This window comes from Ranitomeya variabilis, chromosome 2, assembly GCF_051348905.1.
Source record: "Ranitomeya variabilis isolate aRanVar5 chromosome 2, aRanVar5.hap1, whole genome shotgun sequence".
NCBI classification, from domain to species: domain Eukaryota; kingdom Metazoa; phylum Chordata; class Amphibia; order Anura; family Dendrobatidae; genus Ranitomeya; species Ranitomeya variabilis.
In genome coordinates, this window is record NC_135233.1 from 1,092,742,357 (window position 1) to 1,092,758,234 (window position 15,878).

The 15,878-nt window shown below is 37.5% G+C and overlaps 1 protein-coding gene across 2 annotated transcripts; it reads right to left on the reverse strand.

The window, feature by feature from the left end:
- Window positions 1-2,882: 2,882 nt before the first annotated feature.
- On the reverse strand, window positions 2,883-13,132 carry STMN4 (stathmin 4). 2 transcript variants are annotated; one of them, XM_077291773.1, is made up of 7 exons: window positions 13,038-13,132; window positions 9,467-9,533; window positions 7,394-7,489; window positions 6,515-6,720; window positions 5,561-5,752; window positions 3,616-4,896; window positions 2,883-3,281 (listed from the first exon to the last, which is right to left on the reverse strand). In XM_077291773.1, the coding sequence occupies exons 2-6, from the start codon at window positions 9,477-9,479 to the stop codon at window positions 4,837-4,839; spliced, it is 567 nt and encodes a 188-aa protein (XP_077147888.1). In that variant the 5' UTR covers window positions 9,480-9,533; window positions 13,038-13,132; the 3' UTR covers window positions 2,883-3,281; window positions 3,616-4,836. The 2 variants fall into 2 exon arrangements, with proteins under 2 accessions (XP_077147888.1, XP_077147889.1); XM_077291774.1 differs by having other exon boundaries at window positions 5,550-5,752.
- Between the last annotated feature and the right edge of the window lie 2,746 nt (window positions 13,133-15,878).

Sequence of the window (15,878 nt, forward strand, 5' to 3'; positions counted from 1 at the left end):
ATGTGGTGTCTATAGATATTTTGATAAATCTGGGTCATCCCTCTCCACTGGCCTAAACTGTCCAGAAGGCGTGTTTAAGGAAATTTGGTAATTTCTACATTGTGTTGTGGAACAGTTATGTTTTTCTTATTAACAGTGTGAAATTTCTGTACAATTGTTATCAATTTACCAAAATTTTACCAAAATATTTTGGTACAGTATATGTTATCACAGTGATACACAACTGTCCTGGGTCCGGGCTCTGCTCCCTTCACCCTGATCCACTAAACTCTCTTGTGCTAAATGTTGAGTTTTGCAAGTAGCCCGACACTCTCCCATGTGATGATCTACCTAAGTCTCTTGACATACACCTGTGTCTTGGTATTTAGACTCTTCGTTTGACAGTGTACCTCTGCCTGCTCCATACCTGTTTCCCTGTGTCCTGTCTTCTTGCAGCCTCCAGTGCTTCAAGTTCCTTTTTCCCGCATGCCTTACCGGGCTGCTCCGACACCTGTTGGCCCATGTGCCTACCCGGACCTGTGGCTTAAAGTATCCACATAACAAAATGAGCCCATAACACACCGGGCCTAAAGAACAACTACTGCATTTTCTGTAGGCAACAGTTTAGTCTATGATTTACTGGACACTTATTTTTGTTCTGCCCACTAATCCATCTTAATTTAGGCAAGTGCCTAATTGGGCTCACTTCGTACCTGTACATTTTAAGATAAATCTGAAAGGGCTCCAAAATATACCTGGATTGGGTTTCTTAATCCTTGATTGTTTCATCATAGCATCCTCAGTGTTATGAAATAGTCATTTTTTTTTTACAAACCGTTTGAAATTTCCCTATATCTGTTTCAATATACTAAAATGTTCCCAAAATGTAAAGATGTAAAGTCATCACAGGGCTCATGGAACTACTACTGTAATTGTTTTAATGTTAGTAGACAATATTGAATCTATGATTTATTGGACACTTATTTTTGTTTAAAATGAATTCGATATGAGGGGCGTGGTTTGCCGCGGGAAGCAAGCAGACGTGCTTCACAGGAGCTCCTGCCAAAAAGTGGACTTTTGGATTACTATATTATCTATTACATGCCTGGAGCCAGTCAAGCAAAGATGGGATTTATTCCCAAGAAGATGGATACAGATCGGAACCGGAGAGGATCTAAGATGACTGGAGGCTTAAAGACCCTTGGAAGGACTCAGACCAGGTATGCAGGGACAAAGACGTCCCCTCCCCTCACCCAGCACAAGCCAAAGAAGCAGGGACCTCCACCGCACACAAAGCCCCCTCCAAACCCTCCCCCAGCATCAAATATCCAGAGGCTTAGTGACCTCGCTTTAAAGGCTCTGGAGGGTGGGGTCTGTGGAAAAATCACAAAAAGTCACACACCTGGCTCCCCTGATTCCACGGGGAGCTTGGGAAGCGTACATTCAGAAGAATTCCTTGAATACACTGACACACCGGATTATGATAGAGCTACCCTTTCTAACACACCGCTTACAAACTCAACAAGTGACATTTTTAGTGAGAACCATTCTCAAGCTGAAATCCCGAACAGGGGAAGGTCTCCCAACTTCTTACTGAAAAGATCCCAGCCTCTGACAACTACCCGACAGAGGGTTTTATATCTGATCTGCTTAAATCTTTCCTAATTTCAATAAACCTTGGCAGGAATGAGGATAACAGAGACTGCGTCCAAGACTCAATATCTGGCCATGATAAAATTGCTGATTTTAAACAAGCAAGAAGCTCCAAAGCATCTGAAATCTTTATTAAAAACCTTTTTAAAGATACACTAATCACAGTGACTAGGGACGCCGACTCATTTAAATCTTCTACCTCTGTTACGCCTGGCTCCTCAAATGCCTCATATTCTTCTGAAATGGAGGACTCTTTTAGGAAAAGTAACCCCTAAGCTACTCTATCCCTCAGGAACCACTGAACAAAATCCAAAGGGAAATTGACAACCTTAAAGCTGACCTAGCTGACCACGAGGATTTTAAAAGGAAAAATAATGTCAAAATAAGAGGAATTCCAGAAGCTATCCAGACCTACCAGCTTAAAGATTATATATCAAAAATGGTTTCTAACTTAATCCCTAAAACAAACGAAAAATTTCGAATCGAGAAGTTCTTCAGAATACGCAGGCCACCATCTCTTCCACAAGAAGCATCTAGAGACGTGATAGTTACTTTCTACCCTAGCTGGATGAGGAATGCTCTTCTTGCCATAACAAAAAATCCGGAATTTGCTTCAGAATCATCACCTTACGGACACTTGTCATTTTTTAAAGACCTTTCACGAGACACCCTACAGAAAAGGAAGTTACTTTCTCCAATTACGCGCTGTCTACAAAAAGCTGATATCTCCAATCTGTGGTCCAGATCGTCAACTATAAGGGTTAATCATACTTTGTAGATTGTAGATTGTGAGCCTTCGCGGGCAGGGTCCTCTCTCCTACTGTACCAGTTATGACTTGTATTGTTCAAGATTATTGTACTTGTTATTATGTATACCCCTCCTCACTTGTAAAGTGCCATGGAATAAATGGCGCTATAACAATAAATAATAATAATAATAATAATAATACTTTGAAATCTTTCTTTATTGTCTCTAAGGAGGAGGGTTTCGAATTTTTGGAATCACTGGGAATTCAACACTCTTGGGCCTCTTCTGACTCTACTGCGGTTTCGTCCTCTACATCAACAGCAGATCCAAATCTCGACTGAGGAGTATATATTAGACTGCTTTATTTCCACTTTAGAGCCTTTTTCAAAACCGAACATTGCCCCGCGTGGTCACCTAAGGGTGTACCAGGTTTGACAGGCCATCATACATTACACTTGTGTTAAATTTTGGTTTACTATTATTTTTTTTTATTATTTTTTTTGTAACTCAGAGTATATATGATTTTTTTTTCCACAGATTTTGTGTTTACGCTACACTTACTACGCATATGTCCAACGTATTCATTATTCATATCAACGCATTTTTTACTCCCTTTTAGGTTTTCTATTTACGCTACAACCATTTTGTATGTACTTAAAACATTACTTGATTGCTTGTCTCCCCTATTTTTATAGGGGTACCTCTTCTTCCTATTCTCATATCCCTTCCCTTATTCCCCTCCCCTTCCTTGTTTATCCTACCTGTTTAAAATTTAAAATACCTATAAAAATATTTGAAAAAAAAAAAATGAATTCGATATCTTACATTTCTGTGCCTTCTTATCAGTTTACCAAAATTTTCAGATGTATGGTCAATCACCATAGGGCACATGGAACAACTACTGTAATTTTGTAATTTTAGTAGATCATGGTTGAATATATGATTCATTGGGCACTTATTTTTGTTTAAAATGTATTTGAAATTTGACATTTCTGTGCCTTGCTATCAATTTATCCAAAATTTTACCAAAATTTTCTCATGTGGTCAACACAAAGGATGTGAAACAACTACTGTAATTTTGTAATTGTAGTAGATAACGATTTAATCTATGATTTATTGGATGCTAATTTTTGTTTAAAATATATTTGAAAATCTTACATTTCTGTGCCTTCTTACCAGTTTACCAAAATTTTCAGATGTATGGTCAATCACCATAGGGCACATGGAACAACTACTGTAATTTTGTAATTTTAGTAGATCATGGTTGAATATATGATTCATTGGGCACTTATTTTTGTTTAAAATGTATTTGAAATTTGATATTTCTGTGTCTTGCTATCAATTTACCCAAAATTTTACCAAAATTTTCTCATGTGGTCAACACAAAGGATGTGAAACAACTGCTGTAATTTTGTAATTGTAGTAGATAACGATTTAATCTATGATTTATTGGATACTTATTATTATTTAAAATGTATTTGAAATTTATGTGCCTTGCTATCAATTTACCTAAATGTTACCAAAATTTTCTCATGTGGTCAACACAAAGGACGTGAAACAACTACTGTAAATTTGTAATTGTAGTAAATAACAATTGAATCTATGATTTATTAGTTGTTTACTTTTGTTTAAATGTATTTGAAATTTCTGTGCCTTGTTATCAATTTACCAAAAATTTTACCAAAATTTTCTGATGTATTGTTAACACAAAGGATGTGGAACAACTACAGGAATTTCTGTAGGAAATAGGTGAGTCATTTAATTAGATGGCATTAATTTTTGTGTTGCCCACTAATCTATGCTACTTCAGGCAAGTGCTTACATTGGCTCACATGGTTTCTATAGACTTTTTGATACATACTTTGACCTTGTAGACTATGGAGTATCATTGAATTGAGTTAGCTCAGGAAAGAAGTCATAGATATAGAGCCCATCTGTACAAGAACTTTGAGGGTTGTAGTCGTAGTTGAGGTCCCACTGCATAGTCCAAGTAGCTCTGTAGACCACGCAGATGATGAGTAATGACACAGACACATTCGTTTAACCTGATAACGTATGTATTGATGATATTATAATGGCAGACATAGAAAATTAGTGCCAATTACCAGCCCTGTCTATGGCAGACAAACAGATCGGTTGGTTCATCTGCGCTACAGTAGCCTGACAACCACCGGCGCTTTCCCCATCACATATGGATGCATTGATGTAAAGTTAATGTTGAAGCCAGGGTTCATGGTTATAACTCTTTAGGACTTGCGGATGAGATGGCCAACCCTTCCCGTTACTTCCTCCCAATGCCCGCCCTAAGCTATCTTAAAAAAAGGTGGCTTTGCCGGTCATCTCTTGACATTCACAAACAAACAAAGCAAAAGAGTCTCAGTCGCTTAACATTGTGCTGCGCCTCTCGGGCACCTTGTGGGGTCCTCTGTCCAAATTGTGAAAGCCACCATCACCTTCTACCTCGAAGCTTCTTCCTTAAGTTCTTTGTTTTTCCTTACTTCTTCTGCATGTTTGTCCTGGAAAGAAGGTAATGTTCCTTTTAATTGTAGATATAACATGTATATAATATGTTTAGAAGATGAACCCATCTCCTGATTTGCCATTTTGAACCCTCTCATGACTCATTACCCCGGAAAACACTATAGACTTTTTTATTGTTTTTGGCTAAGAGAGAAAACCAAAAATTTAAAAGGTAAAATCTAACATTTTGTAACAATTTGCATTATTTTATAGAGAGATAATACACACTACACCAGCTTAGAGTAAAGATCAGTTCACGAGACCAAACACTGGCCCATTGACATCCTTTGATTAGGCTAGGATAAAGTCTAACCTCATCGTGTTGCGATACTCCCCCAAAAATGGATTATAGTGACCAAATACATGTTTTCAAAGCCCCATTGTCTACGAAGGTCAGATCAGATTGGAGGAGAAATGTCATAGACATTGAGGTGCCACTTTCACCAAAATTGTTGGTCAATATCAAGGCTTGGAAGATATGGGGTCATGCCGTAATTCAGTGTGAGTCAATGTTTGAAGGTAGACAATCCCTCAACTTTTCCTCAGAAGTAGCACTAGGTAACACAAGCTTTTACACTTGGGAACTCAAGGACAGAAGACATAGACTTAAACAGAAGTGAAGAACGTATTGTGACCAACTTTAACTGACCTTTAACTAACCTTCTCCTGCAGACGTTCGATCATGGCGGCTAAGTGGGCTTCCCTGTTCTCCTTGTTGACTTCCATTTTCTGAGTTAGTTTTTCCTTGGCCATTTTGCTGAAGTTGTTGTTTTCTTCTATCGCTTTCTGGATGACTTCACGTTCGTGTTCCCTTTTCTCCGCCAGGTGCTTGAGCAGCTCGGCCTCCTGACACTGCGAGAAGAAAAAGCAAAACAATGTCAGTCTTACAGGTTTACAATAGTTTCGTACTTAACTGGATTGAAAAAACACAGAGGTCAATCAAGTCCAAACTATAATCCTAACATATTGAGGAGGGAAAAGTCTTATGAGGTTATTGCAAATTGCCCCACATTGGTTGGAAAATTCCTTCTAGACTCTGGTTCGATGCCCCATTTCCAGAAATATAACTTGTAATACTATATTTTTAAGAGAAGCATTCATTCCCCTCTTGGTGAGGCAGAGAACTCCATAGTATAATTGCTCTTATAGTAAAGAATCCCTTTTGTGAAGGTGGTGAAAGCTCCTTTTCTTTGGACCAGTCTCACGTTTCGAAGAGCACTTGACGAACTCAAAATTATACTATCTAAACTGGTGACTGAGACATTAATCCAGTGAGTCAACTCTTTATCACTTGATTAGAGTATGGTCTAAGCTAAACTTTTCATTTTTCTCAATGACCTTGGGATGTTGTCCACCTCCAGGTCATAAGAAGGAACCCACCTCAAGTATATTGCAGAAAGAACATAGTAACCTTGATCAGGAGTGGACATCCAGGTCTATTGTCCTCTACTATCAATTTTTACCTTGAATTTGGCCCTGGGGAAGTCCAGAGCAGATACCTTGGGGGTTGTCCAACATCCTCAATTGGCCGAATTGATTCCCTACCGACTGCTACTCTATGTCACATCACTAGGCACTGTAGGGTCCAGTTATTCCAAGCCATCTTGCTCTTACCTTGCGTCTTTCTTCAGCGGCTTCCAGTTTTTTCTGAATCTCTTCCAAGGATGGGTCTCGTCGATGAGGGAGGGCATTAAATTCTGGGACTCCATCGAATGAAGATGGTTTTAGGATGACTTCAAAGGCGTGTCCTGAGGCTCTCTTATTTAACTCTATGACTTCCATGTCTGAGATGATGCACCACGTGAGGTCCACAGTGTCTGCTGTAATAATTTGGGGAGGAACAGAATAGGTTACATTGTATCTAACGTTCTGCATAAAAGTAACAAAATGTAATAAAAACAATCAGGATCTTCATATAACTAAGGCATCGGCGGCCAACAAAAGCCCCCCAACCAGACATTTCCTGGTCCTTTACATAGAAGACCATGATACCTTAGAGTAGTGAGACCCTTCAGGGGGCTCCAGTTTTACTAGGACATTCCTTTTAGGAGTTATTAAAACTAGTAGGACCCAATGCAAACATCTGACCCTCCCAAGTATTATTAGTAGCATCTACTGCCGTTCTATGTGGCAGATGGGACTTTGGTTCTACTGTAACCTCTGTACCCAAAGGGTCTAGATGATACAGTGTGGTTCTCACTGTTGGGGGCACTGGGGTAAGGAAGTCAATTGTAAATTATACAGCATTCATTTAGCAAAAAGTGGAAATGGATTTTTAGTGAAACATCGCCTATAGACTGCGGAAGCAGTTGCTGATTTGCCAGTTATGTGACTTCTATGACGTATGGCCCAAATCTATGGATAATGATGAACAGGAAACATCTATTCCACATCTTATCGCCAAGGTCTACAATCACGGAGGACACCATTAGGATTTCTGTTGAAGACCTGATGATGTCCACAGATCGTCCTATTATCTCAGCCTCTACTCACCATCATATTTGTACGTCTGCTTCTTTGCCGGATCAGAGAGGAAACAGGAACAGAAAAGAGACACGAGAGGAAGCTCCTTCATCTTCTCCTTGTAGGCTGCGGACATCATGTAACCAGGTCATTCCCTCATAGACTATTTATGTTCTTATAGGAATGAGGTTATCTATCAATAAGTCAGTCTATTATCTATCTATTTACTATCTATTTATTATCTAACTATTATCTATCTATCTATCTATCTATCTATCTATCTATATCCATCTATTATCGTTCTATTATCTATCTACTATCTATTTATTATCTATCTATTATCTATCTATTTATTATCTATCATCTATCTATTATCTATCTATTATCTATCTATTATCTATCTATCTATCATCTATCTATTATCTATTATCTATCTATCTGTTATCTATCTTTCTATCTATTATCTAGCTATCTATTATCCATAATCTATCTATCTATCTATTATCTATCTATCTATCTATCTATCTATCTATCTATCTATCTATCTATCTATCATCTATCTATTTATTATCTATCATCTATCTATTATCTATCTAACTATTATCTATCTATTATCTATCTATTTACTATCTATTTATTATCTATCTATTATCTATCTATCTGTTATCTATTATCTATCTATCTATCTATCTATTATCCATAATCTATCTATCTATCTATCTATCTATCTATCTATCTACTATCTGCATCTCAAAAACATTTCCAGAATTCGCCCTTTTCTTACTTTCGACTCTGCAAAAACTCTTACTGTCTCACTTATTCATTCTCGTCTGGACTATTGTAACTCTCTACTAATTGGCCTACCTTTTACCAGACTCTCCCCGCTCCAATCTGTCCTGAATGCTGCTGCCAGGATCATATTCCTCGCCAACCGTTACACCGATGCCTCTACCTTGTGCCAGTCATTACACTGGCTACCCATCCAATCCAGAATCCAGTACAAAACTACTACCCTCATCCACAAAGCACTCCATGGCTCAGCACCACCCTACATCTCCTCTCTGGTCTCAGTCTACCACCCTACCCATGCCCTCCGCTCCGCTAATGACCTCAGGTTAGCATCCTCAATAATCAGAACCTCCCACTCCCGTCTCCAAGACTTTACACGTGCGGCGCCGATTCTTTGGAATGCACTACCTAGGTTAATACAATTAATCCCCAATCCCCACAGTTTTAAGCGTGCACTAAAAACTCATTTGTTCAGATTGGCCTACCGCCTCAACGCATTAACCTAATTATCCCTGTGTGGCCTATTAATAAAAAACAACAACATAATCACGTTCCTCCATCATGTTCTCATACACTTTATGCAGTTAATAGCCTCTGTGTCTGTACTGCTACATACTTAGGCAGTTAACTGGTTCATGCAGCTTTACATGAACACCCCAGCCTTACACTATGGCTGGTCCAAATAACTAAAGCAATTGTTACCATCCACCTCTTGTGTCTCCCCATTTCCTCATAGTTTGTAAGCTTGCGAGCAGCAGGGCCCTCATTCCTCCTGGTATCTGTTTTGAACTGTGATTTCTGTTATGCTGTAATGTCTATTGTCTGTACAAGTCCCCTCTATAAGTTGTAAAGCGCTGCGGAATATGTTGGCGCTATATAAATAAAATTATTATTATTATTATTATTATCTATCATCTATCTATTATCTATCTATTATCTATCTATCATCTATCTATTATCTATTATCTATCTTTCTATCTATTATCTATCTATCTATCTATCTATCTATCTATCTATCTATCTATCTATATCATCTATCTATTATCCATTATCTATCTATCTATCTATCTATTATCTATCTATCATCTATCTATTATCTATCTTTCTATCTGTTATCTATTTATTGTCTATCTATCTATTATCTATCTATTATCTATCTATTATCTGTCCATTATATCTATATATCTATTATATATATATATCTATTATATCTCTCTATTATATATATCTACTGTATTTTATCTATCTATTATCTGTCCATTATATCTATCTATTTTATATATCTATTAAATCTATGTCTCCATCAGTCCTTACCTGCCAGAGTCATGATGCTGAGGTTCTTGATTGGCGATGTCTGAGGTTATAGATTGAGGTCCGTCACCTATTAATAGTAAAATGAGAATAAATTCAGGGATATTTACGACTCAGGGTAAAGATATTTGTCGGATTATTTGCAGTAAAGGAGAATTTATTCTAGAAATATCTTTCTTCTCGATCAGAGAATTACAGAAGTGTCCTCAGCTAAACTCTAATATCTGAATCTTTGGTGTTCCTGTGATATCGGCTCCAGCAGCCGCCTGTAAATCCCAAGATGTTCTGCCGAATAATGTACAGACACCGAGCGAGGAGAAACTGGGACACAAACCAGCAGCAGCTGACGTACGGACGATGATAATGCTGCGTTATCTAATTCACTCGGAAATTGGAAAATCTAGGAAGTTAGATGGCATATATCGAGGTGAGATAGATTAGAGGGAGACAGGCACATATATAGTAGATAGATTTCCTTTAACGGGGAAAATAAATACAGAAAATCTATCTATGTATCTATTACCAGGTTTGTAATCTGGGAGCAGAGACCCTGATTACAGCAATGCCTCACTTACTGGGCTGTGTTTTGCTGTTTCAATAAAATCAGTGTTTTATCAGCAGGAGATTATCACTTCAGGACTAGTGCCTCCTAGTCCAGCCACACCCCCACCACTGATTGGCTGCTTTCTATGTATACTGTGCAAAGACAGAAAGCAGCCAATCAGTGGTGTGGGCGGGGTTATACACACCTCAGCATTCCGAGCTCTGCTACAGATGCAGCAGAGAAATGTTTGATTGTATCACAACTGCAGCGAGCAGCCCAGTCAGTGACACATCGCTGGAATCAGGATTTAGTGACAGATTTTATGTAAGTGACATATAAAAGAGCTATTTTCCTCTTTATTTATTGGGGTCTTTCCATGCCCCCACTCGGTTTCAGGACGGCATGGTGCTCCTTGCCTTTTATTATACCACAAAACAAAGGAAGGAGCCAAAACAGCGATCACAGGGTAACAATATACGGTCTGTGCTGCGCAGCCATCAGCAGGAGGGGCGCTGAGGACACATTACGTGGGATAAGCAATTTCTGGTGGATGTTTTGCCAGAAAGGAACTTGTGATTCACTCTATGGAAAGAAACAAGCGAAGAGTCCAAGTGATGTCACCTTGTTTATGAGGAGCAGAGTATCCAGGCGTCACATACAAGCCATCTTATAGTGTAAGGCACTACAACTCCCAGCATGTTTTCACAGTCTGCTATTGACTGGCTATGCTGGAAGTTTTGCAATAAGTACAGGTTGGAGACCACTGATCAAAGGGATTTCTTTTGGCCCATATGTGCACCATTTACCAAAAGTTAAAAGTAAACAACAAATAATAAGTAATAATAATAAAACTCTTACAGTATTATTTGTCTGTTATGTTCTTAACACACACACACATATATATGTAAAAAATAAATATATATTTTATATGATTATATAAATAGAAATAATGTTAAAATATAATACTGTTAAAAATAAAATAAATAAAAAACATACATTTCTAAAAAAGAAAAAATATGCATAATTATATATATATTTAAAATATATATATATATATATATAATCATAAATATATTTATAGAATTTATTTATTATATGATTATTTATTTATATATTATTTTTTTATTCTTAAAATGTATGCTTTTTTATTTATTTTATTTAAAAAATTATATTTTTTATTATTTCTATTTTTCTGCAGTGTTTCATTCAATATGTCTATATCATATATGCAATATATTTATCTAACTACGCACATAATCTATACAATATATGTAACATAGAATTTATATTTAATAATTTAATATATATATTTATATATAAATATATAATATTATTCTATCTATTTTTAAATATATATTATTATTAAATATCTATCTATATATATTTCAACAGTGTAGAAAAAGTTAACTTCTATTTATCAGTGAATTCGTTTTATTATTATGCCTTTTTTATGATTTTTTTTTTAATGATTAAAAAAATAAAAAATTATCCTTTCATCTACTTGACTTCATTTAGTGATTTTAAAAAGAACAAAGTAAAAAAACCTAAAATCCTCGTCCGGGTAAAATATAAGTGACTCGCTCATGTAAACAGACCTCCCGGAAGCTGCGTGTAAGGCGAATGTGACCTCACAGTCAGGTGACCGCTCCCCGTCATCTGACTTATGAACCACGTGATCGAAACTACATGTGATTTTTTTCATTTCACAAAGTATCTTTTTTTTTTTTAAATTAGAATTTTTTATTAATTTTCGGTTTGTTTGTTTTTTTGTTTTTCTCCAAATTATTTTTGAAATTTTAGCTGTAACTGTAAAACATTCTATAAGTTGAACTTTTTATGATGAGGATTCTAAGGGTCGTGCAGGTAGGTGATACATAATATGACACTTGTTCAGAGGTAGAAGCCTATAGAATATGTTTTCCTCCATGATGTCTGCAGCTTCTATAATTGTATCCACACTAGTTACAAAGTAACTCTGTGCATAGGAACAAGCGATCTGGATACTTTTCCAGCAGTGCAGACCACACCAGTGTTTGGGGCTCCCTGATACTGAGGGTCCTCATTAACCCTTGTGGGCAATGACTGGTTTTGCAATGGGGTAGAGGTGCAGGTAGGGGTGGAGGAGATATTTTTACTCTTCTTCCTTCCTCCTCCAATGCACATTATTCATTACATCATTTCTGTCCATGGTGGGACACATGCAAGTCATAGGGGGCTTTCAGGATCAGGGTGTAAAAAAAATGCAAATATGAGCTGTATATACAGAGAATGTATCAGGGTATGAAGAATTCTATAAAAATAAAATTGCCAGATACCTCCCAGGATAGGAAAAGGAAATAATATGACGTAATAGACCCTAAAAAATTGAAAGTGCTTAAGTGGTTAAAAACACAGAATCACCCCCCCCCCCCAAATTTTGCCAGTTTAACCCTTTCAGATAATGATGATGTCACGTCTGCCGCGGCTCCCAGACATCTCTGTGGGAAGCGAAGCGGATGACACGGACACATGTGGTTCGTTTTACTGATCCCCGGGCGAGGCTACACCCTAATTACCTCTTGTCACCCCCCATCACCCCCCCATATTCCTGGCGGTATTCGTACAGGTGACCGCTACGTTGTATAAAGGGCGAGACCGTAGCAATAATACATATGTAACAACATAAAAAATAAGCACAAGAGATAAACCATAAACAGAGAAGTAAATACATAAAGGATACATTGTAGCAAGTAAATGGCACGAAGCAACAACAAGCTTTGCAACAGTGTTATAAATGTTATTTTAATTGGCTAAAAATGATATATTTAATAATAGTCTTAAAAATATAAATAAATAAAAGACAGATACATTTACTATCAAAATATTACAGCATATACGGTTACCTTTGCTTTTAGTATGACTTCAGCAATTTCACTACATTTTTAAACAATCATAAAAAAAGAAAATAAAAATGTTATTAAGCCCCCCCCCAAAAAAAATCGAATAAGTAGATGAAATAAGTTCAGTAAATGTTGCGCCAGCGTCACTCACCTTTGTCTGGCAGAAGACTGCGCTCCGACCAGATCACCTCCCTGAATTAAATCCCTGGTAGAGACGGAGGCAGCATCAGTACCAGCGCTCGGCTCTCCCCATGACATCATTTCTAAGCCCTCTGATTGGCTGCGCCTGCGAGTCCTACCATTGGACAGTATCATCCTGGGGAAGCTCGCTCTGGCCAACACGAGGCTTATACAGGAGGAAAAGGATGATGTCACATAGAAACCGGGGTCCTCCATCACATCAGGAGCAATGGAGCAAAACAGCAGAGAATGAGCGCACCTGTGAGATAATGTCTGCACCGCACAGGCGAGGACCCCCGTCACTTATCAGGGGGCATCACACATTACTGACATCATTATATGGGACAGTGATACATAGTAACATACAGGAGATGCCCAGGTTATACCAGCTGTGCATATATAATTATATACAGGAGATGCCCAGGTTATACCAGCTGTATGTATATAATTATATACAGGAGATGCCCAGGTTATGCCGGCTGTGCATATATCATTATATACAGGAGATGCCCAGGTTATACCAGCTGTACATGTATAATTATATACAGGAGATACCCAGGTTATACCAGCTGTGCATATATAATTATATACAGGAGATACCCAGGTTATACCAGCTGTACATATATCATTATATACAGGAGATACCCAGGTTATACCGGCTGTACATATATAATTATATACAGGAGATGCCCAGGTTATGCCGGCTGTACGTATATAATTATATACAGGAGTTACACAGGTTATACCAGCTGTACATATATAGTTATATACAGGAGATACCCAGGTTATACCAGCTGTACATATATAGTTATATACAGGAGATACCCAGGTTATACCGGCTGTACATATATAATTATATACAGGAGATGCCCAGGTTATACCGGCTGTACATATATAATTATATACAGGAGATGCCCAGGTTATACCGGCTGTACATATATAATTATATACAGGAGATGCCCAGGTTATACCGACTGTACATATATAATTATATACAGGAGATGTCCAGGTTATACCAGCTGTACATATATAATTATATACAGGAGATACCCAGGTTATACCAGCTGTACATATATAATTATATACAGGAGATGCCCAGGTTATACCAGCTGTACATATATAATTATATACAGGAGATGCCCAGGTTATACCAGCTGTACATATATAGTTATATACAGGAGATACCCAGGTTATGCCGGCTGTGCATATATCATTATATACAGGAGATGCCCAGGTTATACCGGCTGTACATATATAATTATATACAGGAGATGCCCAGGTTATACCAGCTGTACATATATAATTATATACAGGAGATGTCCAGGTTATACCAGCTGTACATGTATAATTATATACAGGAGATGCCCAGGTTATACCGGCTGTACATATATAATTATATACAGGAGATACCCAGGTTATACCAGCTGTACATATATAATTATATACAGGAGATACCCAGGTTATACCAGCTGTACATATATCATTATATACAGGAGATACCCAGGTTACACCGGCTGTACATATATAATTATATACAGGAGATGCCCAGGTTATGCCGGCTGTACGTATATAATTATATACAGGAGATACCCAGGTTATACCAGCTGTACATATATAGTTATATACAGGAGATACCCAGGTTATACCAGCTGTACATATATAGTTATATACAGGAGATACCCAGGTTATACCGGCTGTACATATATAATTATATACAGGAGATGCCCAGGTTATACCAGCTGTACATATATAATTATATACAGGAGATGCCCAGGTTATACCAGCTGTACATATATAATTATATACAGGAGATGCCCAGGTTATACCAGCTGTACATATATAGTTATATACAGGAGATACCCAGGTTATGCCGGCTGTGCATATATCATTATATACAGGAGATGCCCAGGTTATACCGGCTGTACATATATAATTATATACAGGAGATGCCCAGGTTATACCAGCTGTACATATATAATTATATACAGGAGATGTCCAGGTTATACCGGCTGTACATGTATAATTATATACAGGAGATGCCCAGGTTATACCGGCTGTACATATATAATTATATACAGGAGATGCCCAGGTTATACCGGCTGTACATATATAATTATATACAGGAGATGCCCAGGTTATACCAGCTGTACATGTATAATTATATACAGGAGATACCCAGGTTATACCGGCTGTACATGTATAATTATATACAGGAGATGCCCAGGTTATACCGGCTGTACATATATAATTATATACAGGAGATACCCAGGTTATACCGGCTGTGCATATATCATTATATATAGGAGATGCCCAGGTTATACCGGCTGTACAATTATATACAGGAGATGCCCAGGTTATACCGGCTGTACATATATAATTATATACAGGAGATGTCCAGGTTATACCAGCTGTACATATATAATTATATACAGGAGATGCCCAGGTTATACCAGCTGTACATATATAATTATATACAGGAGATGCCCAGGTTATACCGGCTGTACATATATAATTATATACAGGAGATGTCCAGGTTATACCAGCTGTACATATATAATTATATACAGGAGATCCCTAGGTTATACCAGCTGTACATATATAATTATATACAGGAGATGCCCAGGTTATACCAGCTGTGCATATATAATTATATACAGGAGATACCCAGGTTATGCCGGCTGTGCATATATCATTATATACAGGAGATGCCCAGGTTAAACCGGCTGTACATGTATAATTATATACAGGAGATACCCAGGTTATACCGGCTGTGCATATATAATTATATACAGGAGATGCCCAGGTTATACCG